Source organism: Musca autumnalis, unplaced genomic scaffold (assembly GCF_047663935.1).
Source record: "Musca autumnalis isolate F117 unplaced genomic scaffold, ASM4766393v1 scaffold_5, whole genome shotgun sequence".
NCBI classification, from domain to species: Eukaryota; Metazoa; Arthropoda; class Insecta; order Diptera; family Muscidae; genus Musca; species Musca autumnalis.
In genome coordinates, this window is record NW_027412088.1 from 192,882,271 (window position 1) to 192,900,312 (window position 18,042).

Here is an 18,042-nt window from a genome sequence, read left to right on the forward strand (position 1 = left end):
TGAAAAGTTCCACTTTATTTTTGTTTATGTTTAAAACACTACTATAAATATTATTTAAAAATACATAGTTATAGTAATTAAAATAATAAGCATTTTTGTTTATATATATGTATGTACTACATACGTAAATGTATATTAAAATGTTAACAATTATTTTCAAAACTACTTTATTATTTGTTATATTTAAGTAAAATATTTGTAAGTTTTTGCTTTTAAGTTTACTGAAAATAGTCTACACTCTACTTAAAATGTCATTGAGAAGAAAAATACAAAAGTAACAATATTCAACTATAATTGTGATATGAATGCATAACATATTTGCTCTGTTCCAGAACCTGTAAGAGGCTACTAATTTTTACTACGATAACATTTTTTTCCTTTATGTTATCGAAAAAAGGTACAAATTATTAGATTCTTGCAGTACTGGAACAGACTAATTGATTGATATAAGAAAACATTTTTATTGGGAAGGATGGAAGGTTTAAAGTTTTCCCGTTCAATTAAGCACATTTAAGGAAATATTTATTTGACCAAATATTTTGTTAAAATATATCCATAATTCATTCCACCCTTAGATTGTTTTAATTAATTTTTTTCTGATATGATTTTATCTTTGTTTTGGTATTGTAAATTCTACTTTAACGATTTTTTAAAATTTGTATAATTTATTTCTGATTATCAATTTGTATATTGAAATTGAAAAAAATAATTTTTGGAATCTGTGTTTCCTGGAGGGACTTGCTTTGATTGTTTTCAAGTGTTGCAATTTGTTGTGCCTTCTTTATAGAAAATTTGATTATCGTTTACCGCATAGAGTAAAAATTGTGCTTTTATAAAATTTGTTATTAAAATTGAGTGTCTTTTTTATATAACCCTCAGCTGTAAAGCAGAGGAAAAATATTTTGATTTGAAAAATCTTCTTAAAATTTCTTTACTTTATTGCTAATGATATTTAATATTTGTAATTAAAAGATTAGTGTCTTCGTTGATTGCTTATTTCCAAAAATTGTTTGCAATTGACTTGTGTTTTGGGGGGAGGGGTGCATTTCAACTTTTTGTGTATCTACCCCATGGAATGTTCTTAACATTATTTTATTATAAAAATTAAACATTAAAACTTAACAATTAAAATAAGTAACTGTTTTCTAAACAAATATTTTTAAAAATGCCAGCTTTTGTTTCTTTTTTTCTCTTCACTTAAGTTGTAACAAAACTAAATTAATTTTTGTTCTTCTAAAAAAACTAAATAAGCATTTAAAATGCCCAACTGTTTTGTGGGTGTGTGCGTAAGCGCAGTAGAAATAAATATATAACTTGTTCACTGGCCTCCTAAAATACAAAACTAAAAACTTATTATTTATTTCGAGGGTTGGCGTTTATGGGTAAAACGTGGTGATGTTGGAGGCGGACTATGTTTCACTGGGGCTGTGTCGGGACGATTGGGCATTTTACTGCGCAACATTTGTTCATGGACATAGAGGAAAACACCAATATCACGATGGCCCGCCTGCCAGGCAATTTTAAAGGCTGTGCTGCCATCCTAAAAAAAATTAGCCAAACATTATTATTATTTTTTTGTAAATTAAATAAAAAACCAAATCCTCTTACCGCATCCTGTATCAATGAATCACAATCAGGATGTGTCAACAAGTGCTTAACAATATCACTGCGTCCATGTTCGGCGGCACACATCAAGGCCGTACTGCCATCCTCATCTTGTATATTAATATCGGCCCCATTGGCCAATAAAAGTTGTACCATTTCCAGGTTACCATGCGACACAGCCAGCATTAAAGCTGTCTGGCAATGCTATGGAAATAAAAAATAAAATTATCAAAAAAATACTTTATAAAATTGTTCTCCTCTATGACTTACCTTTTTTGCCCGTATATTGACATCAGCCATCTGAAACAATCGTTCAACGACCGTACGATGTTCTGGATTTTTCAATTTAGCCAATGACACAAGCATTACACTGGTATATCCGGCATTATTCATTTGATTTACATTGCAAACCTTTGAATCTAAAAGAATGGACACAACATCAAAGTTACAATGCGAGACGGCATAGTGCATGGCGGTGTTGCCCTGGAAGAGAAAGAGGAAAAAAGACACAATTAATTTTTGTTCTCAATAAATTTAGCGGTAAACAAGAAATCTGTTAGGAAATTATGATGAAATATAATAACCTAATAGACCTAATAATACATAAAACTATGACCGATAGACGTCTTCTGCTGTCGATAAAAGTGCTCAAGAAGTCTTATTTTACCTGAAGAGGTTTATGTTACCTATAGAAGACTTCAAGCGGTTTTTGGTTGTGTAATGAAGGGGTATTCTGTTATCTATAGAAAATACCCAACAAACAATTTTTCGGATTTTTTTTTGGATTTTTAAAATTTATTTTGGGATTTTTAAAAATATTTTTTTCGATTTAAAAAAAAAATAGTTTTTGATTTTTAAAACATTTTTTGGATTTCTAAAAATGTATTTTTGGATTTTTTTAAAATAAAAATATACGTTACTAACGTGGACTTTAAAAATACATTTTTGCATTTTTAATTTTTGTTTTTATACCCTCCACCATAGTATGGAGGGTATATTAAGTTTGTCATTCCGTTTGTAACACATCGAACTAATCATTTGCGACCCTATAAAGTATATATATTCTTGATCAGGATAAAATTCTAAGACGATCTAGCCATGTCCGTCTGTCCGACTGTTGTAATCACTCTAGCGTCCGTAATAATTGAGATAGAGTGCTGAAATTTTGCACACGAGGGTCTTTTTTCCATAGGCAGGTCAAGTTCGAAGATGGGCTATATCGGTCCACTCTTTGGTATAGCCGCCATATAACGGTACCTCGGGATTTGAGGTATTTTGACGGTATTCGCCACATTTGCAGACCGAACTAGCTATAATTTGGCACTTAGGGTTCCTAGTGATCAACAAACTTATATCCCAAAGGATATGGGCATAGGTCCATGTTTTGGTATGGTCCCCATATAACGGTACCTCCCCATTTTCGGTATTTTGAGAATTTTAGCCACAATTTTTAACCGAACTATATGCAATTTAACATTTGAGGTTCTCAGTGGTCATGAAATATCTCCACCAAACATCGTCATCATAGGTCCATGTTTTGTTATAGCCCCCATATAACGGTACCTCCCGATTTTCGGTATTTTGAGAATTTTAGCCACAATTTTTAACCGAACTATCTGCAATTTGACATTTGAGGTTCTCAGTGGTCATGAAATATCTCCACCAAACATCGTCAACATAGGTCCACGTTTTGGTATAGCCCCATATATCGGTACCTCCCGATTTTCGGTATTTTTAGAATTTTAGCTACAATTTTTAACCGAGCTAGCTGTAATTTGCCATTTGAGGTTCTCAGTGGTCATGAAATATCACCACCAAACATCGTCAACATAGGTCTATGTTTTGGTATAGCCCCCATATAACGGTACCTCCCGATTTTCGGTATTTTGAGAATTATAGCCACAATTTGTAACCGAACTATCTGCAAGTTGACATTTGAGGTTCTCAGTGGTCACGAAACATCTCTACCAAACATCGTCAACATAGGTCCATGTTTTGGTATGGCCCCCTTATAACCGTACCTCCCGATTTTCCGTATTTTGAGCATTTTAGTTACAATTTTTAACCGAACTAGCTGTAATTTGACATTTGAGGTTCTCAGTGGTCATGAAACATCTCCACGAAACATCGTCAACATAGGTCCATGTTTTGGTATAGCCCCCCCGGTATTTTAGCTACAATTTTGTCTCTTCAAAAATAATCGTCAATATACATAGGTCCATGTTTTGGTATATCCCCCATATAACTATACCTCCCAACTTTCGGGAATTTTCAGTGGTCACGAAATTTCTTCACTAAAATTCGTCAACATGGGTCCATTTTTGAGGGTCTACATTGTTTTGATGAAACTACCCTCAATTTGACTCTTGAAGTTGCCTGCAGCTATAAAACTTTTCCGCCAAAAATTTTAAAGGTCGGTTTTGCATTTTTAAAAATGTTTTAATGACTTTTACTTACCAGAAGACCTCAAGATGCCTTTAGTTATCTATAGTGGTATTTTATTTTCTACAGAAGATCTAAAGAGGATTGAAGAGGTTTACTGTTGTCTATAAAGGACTTCTAGATGTCGTTTCATATATATAGAAGGCCTGTAGAGGTCTTTTGTTCTCTAAAGAAGACTTCAAGCAGTATACTGTTGTCTATAGAATACATCAAGAGGTCTTATGTTGTATATAGAACACCTCAAGAGGTATTGTGTTGTCTATAAAAGGCTTGAAGAGGTGTCTGTTGAAGACCTCGAGTGGTATTTTGTTGAGTATAAAAGACTTCAAGAAGTCTTCTGCTCTCTTAAGCAAATCTGAAGAAGTTTTCTCATGTCTATAGAATACCTCTAGAGCTTTTCTATTGCCTATAGAACACCTCAAGAGGTATTGTGTTGTCTATAAAAGGCCTCAAGAGGTCTTTTGTTGCCTGTTGTAGACCTCGAGTGGTATTTTGTTGTCTATAAAAGACTTCAAGAGGTCTTCTGATCTCTTTAGCAAATCTCTAGAGTTTTGCTACTGTCTACAGAACATCTTAAGAGGTAGTTTGATGCCTCTAGAAGACCTCAAGAGTTCTTGTGGTACCTGTTGTAGACCTCAAGTGGTATTTTATTGCCAATAAAAGACTTCAAGATGTGTTCTGTTCTCTTTAGAAACTCCGAAGAAGATTACTGCTGTCTGCAGAAGACCTCTAGATGTCGTTTGTTGTCTAAAGCAGACCTCAAGAAGTCAACTGTTGTCTATAAAATATCTCAAGAGTTCTTATGTTCCCCCCTCAAGAAGTCTTGTGTTGTCTGTTGTAGACCTAAAGTAATATTTTGTTGCCTATAAAAGACTTCAAGAGATCTTCTGATCTCTTTAGCCAATCTGAAGAGGTTTTCTGAAGTCTATATAAGACCACTAGAGGTCGCTTGTTATCTATAGAAGACCTCTATAGGTCTTTTGTTGTCTAAAGAAAATCTCAAGAGGCCTACTGTTGTCTATAAAATATATAACAAGAGGTCTAACTTTGTTTATAGAAGACCTCAAGAGGACATATGTCGTCTCTAGAAGATCTCAAGAGGTCTTCCGTTGTCTAAAGAAGACCTCAAGATGTCTACTATAGTCTCAGGAGGTCTTCTGGTGTCTAAAGAAGACCTGAAGAGGTCTTCTGTTGTCTAAAGAAGACCTCAAGAGGTCTACTGCAGTCTCAGGAGGTCTTCTGTTGTCTATAGAAGACCTCAAGAGGTTTTTTTATTGTCTACAGAAGAACTCCAAAGGTTTTCCCTTGTCTATAGAAAACCTAAAGAGGTCTTTTGATTCTTCTAGAAGACCTGAAGAGGTCTAATGGTGTCTCTTGAGAACCTCATGTGATATTTTATTACCTATAAAAGAAATTCAAGAGGCTTTCTGTTCTCTTAAGAAGATCTGCTGTCTATAGAAGACCTCTAAATGTCCTTTTTACAGTTTGTTGTCAAAAGAAGACCTCAAGAGGCCAACAGTTGTCTATAGAATATATCAAGAGGTCTAACTTTGTCTATAGAAGATCTCAAGAGGACATATGTCGTATCTAGAAGACCTCAAGAATTCTTGTAAACCTCAAGTGGTATTTTGTTGCCTATAAAAGACTTCAATAAGTCTTCGGATCTCTTTAGGAAATCAGAATAGGTTTTCTGCTGCCTACAGAAGTCCTCTAGAGGTCGTTTGTGATCTATAGAAGACCTCTAGCGGTCTTTTTTTGTCTAAAGAAGAGGACTTTTGTTGTCTAACGAAAGTCCCAAGAAATCTTCTGTTATTTATACCTCAAGAGGTCTTATTTTGTCCATAGAAGACCTCAGGTGGTCTTTTGTGGTATAAAGAAGACCTCAAGAGGTCTTTGTCCCTTGTTGTGTAAAGAAGACCCGAAGGGGTTTTTTGTTGTCTAAATCTAAATCTTCTGTTATCCACAGAAGATCCCAAGATATTTTTTGGTGTTCTATGACAGACCTTTAAAGATCTTTTGTTGTCTATGGAAGATCTCTGGAGGTCTCTTGTTGTTTAAAGAAAACCTATATCTGTTTCGTGAGGTTTTATGTTGTCAACAGAAGACCTCAGAGATGTTTTGTTGCCCATAGAAGATCCTCGAACAGCTTAGCATGACTAACCGTGTTAAATGCTTTAGTCAGGACCAAAGCTACTATCACCGTTCTGTGGCACGACCTGTTCTGTTTGAGACCTCGACTAATATGTGTGGAAATGGCGCAGAGTGGTCTTGTGATATAATGCTGCTTTCAACGCTGGGGAGCACAAACGCCTCAAGTATCTTTATGGCGAGGGGCTGCAGCAGTGATGATGTCTCGGATATTCTCTCGGCTACCCGAATATCTCTAAAGTGTTTGTTTGGTGAATTATCAGAATCCTTCTCAATTTTCTTTCCCATAGTTAGGAAAAGTGCGACATTCAGAGGTTTACGTCGGTTGGTTATGATGATAGGGAGATGATCCGACCCAAGGTAAATGATGGCTAGCCAAGTCACGTCATTCGTCAGACACGATGAATGTGTCAGTCGGACTATGGCAGTCTCATCTAAACCTGGTGGAAGCTTCCACGTTTACTGTGTAAAATGTAGAGGCACCTATTTGCTCAACCAGCGCTATGTCTCTCTAGTCATTTCCCTTAACTATAGATGCGAATTAAATCTTCTAAGACCTTTCGATAATTGTCTTGCAACAGTGGCCCGATATCAGGCGAAAAACGTGGAACACAGCTCCTAATCGCCGGGATATTCACATTCCGCCATAAACTCGAATTATGGGTCATTAGAGTCAAACTCATGCGAAATGGGCAGACTGGTGCAATAGGATTGGAAGTACAACACCTCCACTTCTCGTACGATCCAAGCAGACTACGTTATATCCATTTCAACTCCGCAGTTGCTGTTCAGTTTTGTTAATAGATCGCTGCGACCATTATCCCACCCCGGATTACTAAATCCACAATCTCATTGGTGTTCACACGAAGACCATCGCGGTTAAACGGTTGGCAGGAACTGGAACAGATTTCGGGGAAGTTTCATAATCTGATGACGATGACAAAGGTTCACTGGGGTTCAAGTTGGCTCAGCACGATACAACATATCCCTATCGCTAGCTCCCCCAGGATTGGTCAGGCCTGTACAATTCTCGAAATGTATCCATTAATGGCATTGATTGCATGTCACTGACACCGACCTATGGTATAGGAGACGGTGACAACGGGAGCAACACCATGATCCGAAGATACTCTCCACCCCGGCATAGATCAAAAGAATTCGGAGCAGACATTCTAGGACATTCCGCTCCCAAAATAAAAACGAACATGTATGTGCCAGGTGACGCCCCCTGGCCGCAATAATGTTTCCTAGGGTCCGGCCATGGCGGGATTGCTCATCAGTCATTTTATTTGTTGCCTGCAGTGTTTTTTAGGCCTTTTGGTCAATATGGACTTGACCACGAAATGGTTATATGGTTGTAATCAGAACTACAAGTATTACCTTGAATACTTTTGTGGATCAGGTTCACGAATGAGTGGAAAAATATGGCCCATCTTCGCAGTTGATCTAGGCTTAGACCAAATCGATTCGTTGCTGCGAGAGTTATCGTGTTAAAGAAGCGGAAAGACAGAGGGGTCTGAGACGGGGAACAAATGTCCTTTAGCGGCACCTGACACAACACTCATCCTTAGACTAAGGTCTCCAATAACTAGCCGGTCTTCGATCGAAAATTAAGACTTTTTACTATAGATAGATGCCAAACTTGGCGCTGAAACTAGAACTTCTAGAAATGGGGTTTAAGGCTTTCTAGTGAACTTGGACGGCTCATAAGTACGTACGAAAAGTACGTATTTCCGCAAAAAGTCATATACCATTCGAATCAGAATAAAAAAGGACTATCTTTGTTTAAAATATGGTTCCGTATTGTGTCGCTAAAAGATAGATAGGCAATACCCTCTGTAGCTATAAGGCTAGGAGCTTAAAAATTACTCAATATTACCTCAGACCTATAAAATTGTATATGAAATATGTTATCAACTTTTGTTCCCAATAAAAATCCTCCACCATCAGAAACATTTTCTGCATACTTACATTCGAATCCACCATATTGACACAATATTCCAACAATGGCACAGATAATTCCTCAAAACAATCCAAATAATCTTCCACTTCATGGGGATTGGCCTTTTCCGAACTGGAAATACGGAACCATTCTTGTTGGATGATTTGCTTCGAAGTTTTCAAGCTCAACGAGGAGATGGGTTTTGCACCCATTTTCTTTAGCAACGAATTATTAATGGACTTGCAGGCAACCAACATGTTTGTGGGTGGTACATACCTAAAACGGAAAAACATCATATAACTTCAAATCTTTCCAAATCTAAATTTAATACTCACTTTTTCCTAGGTTCTGCCTCACGAGTGGCAATTTTCTGCAGCAAAGCCTTGGATGGTGGGGCTTTGGGTTCTTCCTTTGGCGTTTCCTCTTCCGGTTTGGGAATTGTTTTCGCCTGACTAGATTTAATGGGTGAGGGCAAAAGTGAAGTTTTCTTGCGAGCTCCCTGAGATATTTCTTGTTTTGTTGGTTGCTGAGTAGTTTCCGGCTGTTGCTGTTGCACTTCATTGGGCTTTTCATCATCAGCTTTTGGTTTCTCTGTAGCAACAGTTTCTTCGACTTCAGGTAGGTCTTGATCATTACCATTCATTGAAGTGGATAAAGTAACTGTTGGTGCCGGAGAATTATCACGCGACCAACTTATACTAACACGTGTCTCTTCTCGCACAATGAGCTCATTATCATCGAAATGACTGAGGTCATATAATGATTTGCGTTTTGGTGATGTCTCAGGGGATCCGCTGTTGTTGCCATTGCTATCCGTTTCCTCCTCATTCAACTTTTCTTCAATGGCTTTCTTGGAGCCGCTGCTGCTGGCCACTGGTTCAGTTATGAAACTTTGAGATTCTCCAGCACTGTCCAATTGATGAAAGGCTGAGGGTTTCTCCTGCAGTGAACTGTAAAGAAGAGTTAAATTGTTATTTTGTTTGCTTATGTATAGTATAGTAAGTTGCGGAATTACGTTAATAGCAATGCGGAACAGCCACTTACTATCAAAGGATAGCAAGTGAAACTGCCAAGACTCCAAAACATGGGAAACGGAATGATGGCCTCGTTATGCAAAAATCAGTTAATAATTTAGCTAATGTTAATAAAATTGTTTTTTTTTTTTTTTTTTTTTTGTTTCCTCTTGCAAATAAAAACACACGCACACACAAAAACAAGCTGCTACAAAGCTTCCCAAACTTAACTAAATATTTACTGCGAAGGTCATTGCTATTGTTTGCATCTTCTTCTTGCGGGTGTGGTGAATTTAGCTATCTCTGGGCTCAAGATGTATGTTGAATTCCCAGCAAGGAGCATGCGCAGGATATAAGGGTTATCGCTGTAAAGTTATAGGGGAGTTTGATAAGGAAAAAGAAGCACACGAAGGGAATCGTTAGAATACAGAATGTTCCAGCTTCTTGCAGCTACAAACTGGGAATTCGCAGTTTCTCGTTATATAATGTCTCGATACATCCTTCCTTCCACCTCCTTTTTAACATCGAAAGAATCTTCGTCTAGCAGCCGTCGTGTTTGTGTATTTTGTTTAATTGGAAGCGGCAATATATTCCGGAATGCCGGCAATATGAAGCACCCTTTCCTTCAGAAAGCGTACATAGATTCACCCTTCTTTCAGAGGGGTCCAAAGAAGCACCCTTTATTTCAGGAAATATCTTCTATGGACCCTAGAAACACCCTTTTTCAGGAAGGGGCTATAGAGGAGCCTTTTATTTTAGGAAGGGGCTATAGAGGAGCCTTTTATTTCAGGAAGGGGGTATAGAGGAGCCTTTTATTTCAGGAAGGGGCTATAGAGGAGCCTTTTATTTCAGGAAGGGGTTATAGAGGAGCCTTTTATTTCAAGAAGGGGCTATAGAGGAGCCTTTTAATTCAGGAAGGGGCTATAGAGGAGCCTTTTATTTCAGGAAGGGGCTATAGAGGAGCCTTTTATTTCAGGAAGGGGCTATAGAGGAGCCTTTTATTTCAGGAAGAGGCTATAGAGGAGCCTTTTATTTCAGGAAGGCTCTATAGAAGCACCATTTCTTTCAGAAAGAGACTATAGAAGCACCCTTTCTTTCAGAAAGGGACTATAGAAGCACCCATTCTTTCAGAAAGGGACTATAGAAGCACCCATTCTTTCAGAAAGGGACTATAGAAGCACCCTTTCTTTCAGAAAGGGACTATAGAAGCACCCTTTCTTTCAGAAAGGGACTATAGAAGCACCCTTTCTTTCAGAAAGGGACTATAGAAGCACCCTTCCTTTCAGAAAGGGACTATAGAAGCACCCTTTCTTTCAGAAAGGTACTATAGAAGCACCCTTTCTTTCAGAATGGGTCTATAGAAGCACCATTTCTTCCAGGAGGAACTATAGAAGCACCCTTTCTTTCACGAAGGGTCTATAGAAGCACCCTTTCCTTCTATAGAAGCACCCATTCTTTCAGGAAAGGTTTATAGGAGCACGCTTTCTTTCAGGAAAGGTTTATAGGAACACGCTTTCTTTCAGGAAAGGTTTATAGGAGCACGCTTTCTTTCAGGAAAGGTTTATAGGAGCACGCTTTCTTTCAGGAAAGGTTTATAGGAGCACGCTTTCTTTCAGAAAGGTTCTATAGAAGCACCCTTTCTTTCAGTAAGAGTCTATAGAGGCACCCTGCCCTGTCTATAGAAGTACCCTTTCTTTCAGAAAGGGACTATAGAAGCACCATTTCTTCCAGGAAGGGAATATAGAAGCACCCTTTCTTTAACGAAGGGTCTGTAGAAGCACCCTTTCCTTCAGAACGGGTCTATAGAAGCACCATTTCATTCCGAAAGGGTCTATAGAAGCACCATTTCTTTCAGGAACGGTTTATTTCTTTCAGGAAGGGTCTATAAAAGGACCCTTTCTTTCACGAAGGGACTATAGAAGCACCCTTTCGTTCAGAAATGTTCTATAAAAGCACCGTTTCTTTCAGGAAGGGTTTATAGAAGCAGGAAGGGTCTATAGAAGCAAGCTTTCTTTCAGAATGGGTCTATAGAATCACCCTTTCTTTTAGAATGGGTCTATAGAATCAACCTTTCTTTCAGGAAGGGTCTATAGAAGCATCCTTTCATACCAGAAGGGACTATAGAAGCGCCCCTTCCTTCAGATAGCGTCTATAGAAGCACCTATTCTTTCAGGGAAGGTCTATTGAAGCACCCTTTCAATCACGAAGTGTCTATAGAGGCATCTTTTCTTTCCGGAAGGGTCTATAGAAGCATATTTTCTTTCCGGAAGGGTCTATAGAAGCAACTTTTCTTTCCGGAAGGGTCTATAGAAGCACCCTTCACTTCACGAAGGGTCTATAGAAGCACCCTTTATTTAACGAAGGGTCTATAGAAGCACCCTTTCTATCAGAAAATTCTATAGAAGCACCCTTTCTTTCAGGAAGGGTTTATAGAAGCACCCTTTAATCAGGAATGCTCTACAGAAGCATCGTTTCTTTCCGGAAGGGTTATAGAAGCATCTTTTCTTTCCGGAAGGGTCTATAGAAGCATCTTTTCTTTCCGGAAGGGTCTATAGAAGCACCCTTTATTTCACGAATGGTCTATAGAAGCACTCTTTATTTCACGAAGGGTCTATAGAAGCACCCTTTATTTCACGAAGGGTCTATAGAAGCACTCTTTATTTCACGAAGGGTCTATAGAAGCACCCTTTATTTCACGAAGGGTATATAGTAGCACCCTGTCTTTCAGGAAGGGTTTATAGAAGCACGTTTTCATCCAGGGAGGGTCTATAGAAGCATCCCTTTCTCGGGAAGGGTCTATAGAATCACCCTTTATTTCACGAAGGGTCTATAGAAGCACCCTTTATATCACGAAGGGTATATAGAAGCACCCTGTCTTTCAGGAAGGGTTTATAGAAGCACGTTTTCATTCAGGAAGGGTCTATAGAAGCATCCTTTTTTTCCGGAAGGGTCTATAGAAGCAACCTTTCTTTCCGAACGGGTCTATAGAAGCACCCTTTCTTTTAGAAAGGGTCTATAGAAGCAACCTTTCTTTCCGAACGGGTCTATAGAAGCCCCCTTTCTTTCAGAACGAGTCTATAGAAGCACCCTGTCTTTCAGAAAGGGTCTATTGCAGCACCCTTTTTTAACGAACAGTTTATAGAAGCACCCTTACTTTCAGAAAAGGTCCATAAAAGCACTCTTTACATCAGAAAGGGTCTATTAAAGTACCCTTTATATAAAAAATGGTCAATAAAACACCCTTTATATAAGAAATGTTCAATAAAACACCCTTTATATAAGAAATGGTCAATAAAACACCCGTTATATCGGAAAGGGTCTATAAAAGCACCCTCTATATCAGAAAGGGTCTATAAAAGCACCCCTTATTTATCAGAAAGGGTCCGTAAAAATACCCTTTATATCAGAAAGGGTCTATAAAAGCACCGTTTATATCAGAAAGGGTCTATAAAAGCAACCTTTATATCAGAGAGGGTCTACAAAAGCACCCTCTGTATCAGAAAGGGTCTATAAAAGCACCCTTTATGTCAGAATAGGTTTATAAAATCACCATTTATATCAGAAAAGGTCTATAAAAGCACCCTTTATATTTGAAAGGGTTAATAAAAGCACCCTTTATATCAGGAAGGGTCTATAAATGCACACTTTATATCAGAAAGGGTTTATAAAAGCACCCTTTATATCAGAAAGTTTCTATAAAACCACCCTTTATATCCGAAAGAATATATAAAAGCACACTTTTTTTAGAAATTGGCTATAGAATCACCTTTTCTTTCAGGAGGGGTCTATAGAAACACCCTTCCTTTAAAGAAGGGTCTATAGAAGCACGCTTTCATTCAGTAAGCAACCTTTATTTCAGCAGCAGTCGGTTCTATGCACAGGATTGACCGGATGGACCGGAGGAATCTTCGTCCAGGGGAGGTCACCTCAACAAGTATATGTTCTGTGTCAGTTTTTTTTTCACCATGGGAGCGACAATATGTCTCGGAATGCCTGACCCGAGCACTTTTGGTACGTGCAGGGATAAAGAAGAACCCCCGGGCTGTGAATTTGTTCTGTTTCGCAGATTCGCATACATCAAATGTCAATATCTGTGAGATGTAATGGTTATAGAGATTGGGGTGCACTTCGGAGGCTGCACTGGCCTTAGTCGCATCCAGGACAATTACGCGATAGAAGTTATGTTTGGCGCTCCAACTTCGTCGTCGTTGTAGGGATACGAGCAACAAACGCAACATCTTACTCCCATCATTTCTGCAATACAATTGCAACACTCTCCGCAAAAAAGTTAGTGAGACTGTAAACTTTATGAGTTGGAGGAAGTAAGACTTTATGAGTCAGATGGGTACATCGCTGGCCGAGCAAATTGATAGCTCCACATTTTGCACAGTGAACGAACATGCTCCTATGAGGACAAGAGAAAATTGTCACAGCTCGCCAGACATCACCATTGTGGCAGCCAGTCTAATAAATGACGTGTCCTGACAACCTCTCATCTTCTCGTCCTGAAGAAACCAACCGACTTTATAACCTCTGATCGGCAAGGCAGTACTTGGTTTGCTGACGAAGAAACCCTATTGACCGCTTATAAAGCAGTAGACTGGTCTTTGTAAGGTTTGCGCCGCTCTTGTGGTATGCAAAGGTTTGCGCTACGCAGTAGTAGAATATTCAAACATGCCAGAATGCTACCCTGAGGACTGTAACAGGGTGCCTCATTATGACACCAGTGGACCATTTTATGGGAAGACAACGATTTTACCGGTGCATCAGCACAAGAAGAAGTTATCGCCGTGAACATCCCTTTTACAATATTGTGGATGGGCTTCCCCCAGCCCACAGATAGGTCAGGAGTGATTTTCATGATCTAGAGAGAGGTCCAAAGTTACAAACGGAGACGCTCCACACAACGAACGAAGGACTATCAGATAATTAGAAACTAGTTTTTCTCTTTGCTAAGAGAAAAATATTCAACGCTGCTTTAGGAAATCCGATTGAAGTAACTTCAAAAGAAGCAATCAATTTTTATTCTCAATAAGTTTGGAAAATGAAACCTACAGCTGTCTATAGAATAAATTCTTGTTCTCAATAAATTTTCTGCCAAACAAATAATTTATAAAAACTATCCACTGAAATTTTTTTTAAAATATACAGCCTTATTCTGAAGGTAAATTGTCCATGAGTTGTGTCTCTCTGCAGTCTTAAAAATGGGTAAACTCACTAGGAATTTACGTTCAGAATAAGGCTGAGTAATTTTTTGGGACAGGCCATTTGCTTCTTACAAATAATTCTCCACAAACTAAGTTAAAAAATCCCCGCAAACACCATTTAGGAACATTTTCCTTTATTGCCTGGCAACCCTACCAACCGCTCCATGGTACAACGAATTTATTATTGTTTTGTTTCATTTCCACCCACCACCATACTCTTTGCATTGGATTAGGTCAGTGAGTTATTGGGTTACCTTTCACACAACAAAAACTTCACCACAAATTCACCTCACTTACCTTTGCAGGTTTGTGTCTGCGATAAATAAAATTTATTGAACTTACCTTGCCACATTTTTCCTTTCCGCCACCGGACTGGATGGGGGTGATGGTGTAACGGTATAAGTATTTTGCCTTTGAAATACCCGACGCTGTGGCGTGGGACTGGGTAATGCCTTGGGACGAGGTATCTTCGATTCTGCTGCCCGCGAGGGCAAAGGACTTGCCAAGACTTTGGAGAAATCTTTAGCTAAATTTTTAATGGCATCTTTACAGGAATCACAGTAATTATCGGCACAAGCAATTGAAATGTGAGGCTTGACAACATCTCCACAGCCAATGTCACGTTTGTGTATGGCTTCAGTGTTGGAGGCACAATTGCTGGTTGCAGCCAAGGGGGCAGTGTTGACACCGTTGTCCTTGAAATTCTTCACTTCCGTGTTGGAGGCTTTACTGAAGAGTACAGGTTTGGGAGCTGGTAGCCGGGTTTCCTTGGCAGCAGGTAGTGGAGTGGGTGGTGCAATTTCCTCGGTATTGGTTTGAGAGGTATTTAGGCGTATCAAATCACGGGTATCTGTCTGCTTGGCACTCGTATCGATTGCCGATTGGGTGCCACTGCTTTGCATTTCGGGTGAGAATTGCAAACCCACCGAATGTACCGTGGCCAAGGAGGTTTGACAACCTGACGAATGTACCGCCACAGGAGTATACTGGGTCCATTGGGTTTTCTTTTGTATGTTGAGTTTTTCATTTTCGCCCAAGGTAAAGGTGTTACTGCGTCCAGGCATTTCCAATAGCTTCAAGGAGACCGATTTATTAGTTTCCACATTTGGTTCTTCAGGGCCACAGGCCACATGATGCTTGGTTACCAAACATTTGGGACAGAGAATATCATTAACAGTGTGATTGGAACAGCCAACATGCCTCACATCCGGCTTGCAGTTGGTATAACTTTCCCTAGTTGCCGGTTGAACCATTATGCCGACATTATATTTTGTAACACGCTTCTCCGCCTTTGTTTGGACACCATAATCCCTCAGATCCTTTTTGGGTGTATACATTTGAGTACCAACCGATATTAAATCCTTGAGACGTTCCAATTTCTTTTGTTCCTCATGTTGACGTATGGACATTGCAATGCGTTTCTCAACCTCAATTTTGGTGTAGAGATTTTCATTGATATTCGCTGTGACGGCAGCATTACAAGCTACATCTCGAGTGGTCTTGAGTATGGGCGGAGGACTGCCGACGGCAATATCCCGTGTGGTTTGTTTGCTACACATTGTGCCAACATCTCGTTTCAGGGTGGTCGGGGTGGTTTTTGTCAATTTCTCTGATGATGTTGATGAAGTTCGCAGGCGAGCTCCCATGCTTTCCAGAGATATGGGCGATATTCGATGTGGTTGGAATTGAACTGGTGACGAGGTTACTTTCGGACTTGGACTAGGTGAGGAGGAAAAACGATTTGCTTCCTTGGCTTTTTGCAGTTCTTCCTCCTTGCGCTGGACGGTTTGTTGCAAGCGTTGCTTTTCATCGCGCAGTTGATTTAATTCGCTCTGAAAAGAGGGGGAAATAGGAAGATGCGTTAAAGAAACTATAAAAGATGTATGATGCTTCCAAAAACCCTTTCTGAAAGAAAGGGTGCTTACAAAGACACTTTCTGAAAGAAAGGGTGCTTCCAACGAGCCTTTTAGAAAGAAAATGTGCTTGCAAAGACCCTTTCGGAAAGAAAGGGTGCTTCAAGAGACCCCTTCGAAAAAAAATGCTTCTAGACACCCTTTCGAAAAGAAAGAGTGCTCTTAGAGACCACTTCAAAAAGAAAGGGCGCTTCTAGCACAGAAAGGGTACTTCTAGAGACCCTTTTGAAAAGAATGGGTGCTTCTATAGACCCTTTCGAAAGGAAAGGGTGCTTCTACAGAGACCCTTTCTAAAGGAAAGTGTGCTTCTAGAGACCCTTTCTAAAAGAAAGGGTGCTTCTTAAGACATTTTCTAAAGGAAAGTGAAAGCAAGGGTGCTTCTACAGAGAACCTTTCTAAAGGAAAGGGTGCTTCTAGAGAACCTTTCTAAAAGAAAGGGTGCTTCTTAAGACATTTTCTGAAGGAAAGTGAAAGCAAGGGTGCTTCTTCAGACATTTTCTAAAGGAAAGTGAAAGCAAGGGTGCTTCTTCAGACATTTCTAAAGGAAAGTGAAAGCAAGGGTGCTTCTTCAGACATTTCTAAAGGAAAGTGAAAGCAAGGGTGCTTCTTCAGACCTTTTTTGAAAAATGTTTCCTGCCCTGCCCTTTCTGAATGATAAGGTGTTTCCTCAGACCCTTTCTTAAAGATGGGGTGCTTCCTTAGACACCTTCTGAAAGACTGGGAGCTTCTTTAGACCCCTTATGAAAGATATAGTCTTTAGACCTTTTCTGAAAGATAGGGTGCTTCTTTAGCCCCTTCCTGACAGATATGGAACTTTCTTAGACCTTTTCTGGAAGATATGGTGCTTCTTTGGACCCTTTCTGAAAACAAGGGTGCTTCTATAGACCCTTTCTGAAAGCAAGTGTGCTTCTATAGACCCTTTCTGAAAGATGGGGTGCTTTTTTAGACCCTTTCTGAAAGATAGGGTGCTTCCTTAGACCCCTTCTGAAAGATAGGATGCTTCCTTAGACCCATTCTGAAAGATAGGGTGCTTCCTTAGACCCTTTCTGAAAGATAGGGTGCTTCCTTAGACCCTTTCTGAAAGATAGGGTGCTTCCTTAGACCCTTTCTTAAAGGCCCTTTCTGAAGTACAGGGAGCTTCTTTAGACCCTTTCTGAAAGACCCTTTCTGAAGTACAGGGAGCTTCTTTAGACACTTTCCGCAAGCAAGGGTGCTTCTATAGACACTTTCCGCAAGCAAGGGTGCTTCTATAGACCCTTTAAGAAAGCAAGGGTGCTTCTATAGACCCTTTCTGAAAGATAGGGTGCATTCCTAGACCCTTTCTGAAGGACAGGAAAGTTCCTTAGACCCTTTTTGAAAGATAGGGTACCTCTTTACACCCTTTTTGAAAGAAAGGGTGCTTCTTTAGGCGTTTTCTGAATGATAGGGGGCGTCTTTAGACCCTTTCTGAAAGACAGGGTGCTTCTTTAGACCCTTTCTGGAAAACAGGTTCTTCTTGAGACCCTTTCTGAGACATAGGTTTCTTCTTTAGACCCTTTTTAAAAGATAGTGTGCTTCTTTAGAGCATTTCTGAAATACAGGGTTCATCTGGAGACCTTTTCTGAGATATAGGTTGGTTTTTTGGCCCTTTCTGATAGATTGGGTGCTTCGTTAGATCCTTTATGAAAGCAAGGGTGCTTCTGTAGACCCTTTCTAAAAGTAGGGTGCTTCTTTAGACCCTTTCTGAAAAACAAGGTTCTTCTTGAAACCCCTTCTGAGAGATAGGTTGATTA

At 39.4% G+C, this 18,042-nt stretch overlaps 1 protein-coding gene across 6 annotated transcripts in view; it reads right to left on the reverse strand.

Moving 5' to 3' along the window:
• Positions 1-1,240: 1,240 nt before the first annotated feature.
• The window catches only part of Kank (KN motif and ankyrin repeat domain-containing protein 2 kank), a 190,253-nt gene continuing 173,451 nt past the window's right edge, over positions 1,241-18,042 (reverse strand). For all 6 annotated transcript variants that reach the window (XM_073957540.1, XM_073957538.1, XM_073957539.1 and 3 more), the window contains 6 exons: positions 14,700-16,189; positions 8,473-9,087; positions 8,167-8,413; positions 1,876-2,088; positions 1,609-1,809; positions 1,241-1,540 (listed from right to left, as the gene is read on the reverse strand). In XM_073957540.1, the coding sequence (XP_073813641.1) occupies positions 1,358-1,540; positions 1,609-1,809; positions 1,876-2,088; positions 8,167-8,413; positions 8,473-9,087; positions 14,700-16,189 (2,949 nt within the window). In that variant the 3' untranslated portion in view covers positions 1,241-1,357. The remainder of the gene's footprint in view (positions 1,541-1,608; positions 1,810-1,875; positions 2,089-8,166; positions 8,414-8,472; positions 9,088-14,699; positions 16,190-18,042) is intronic.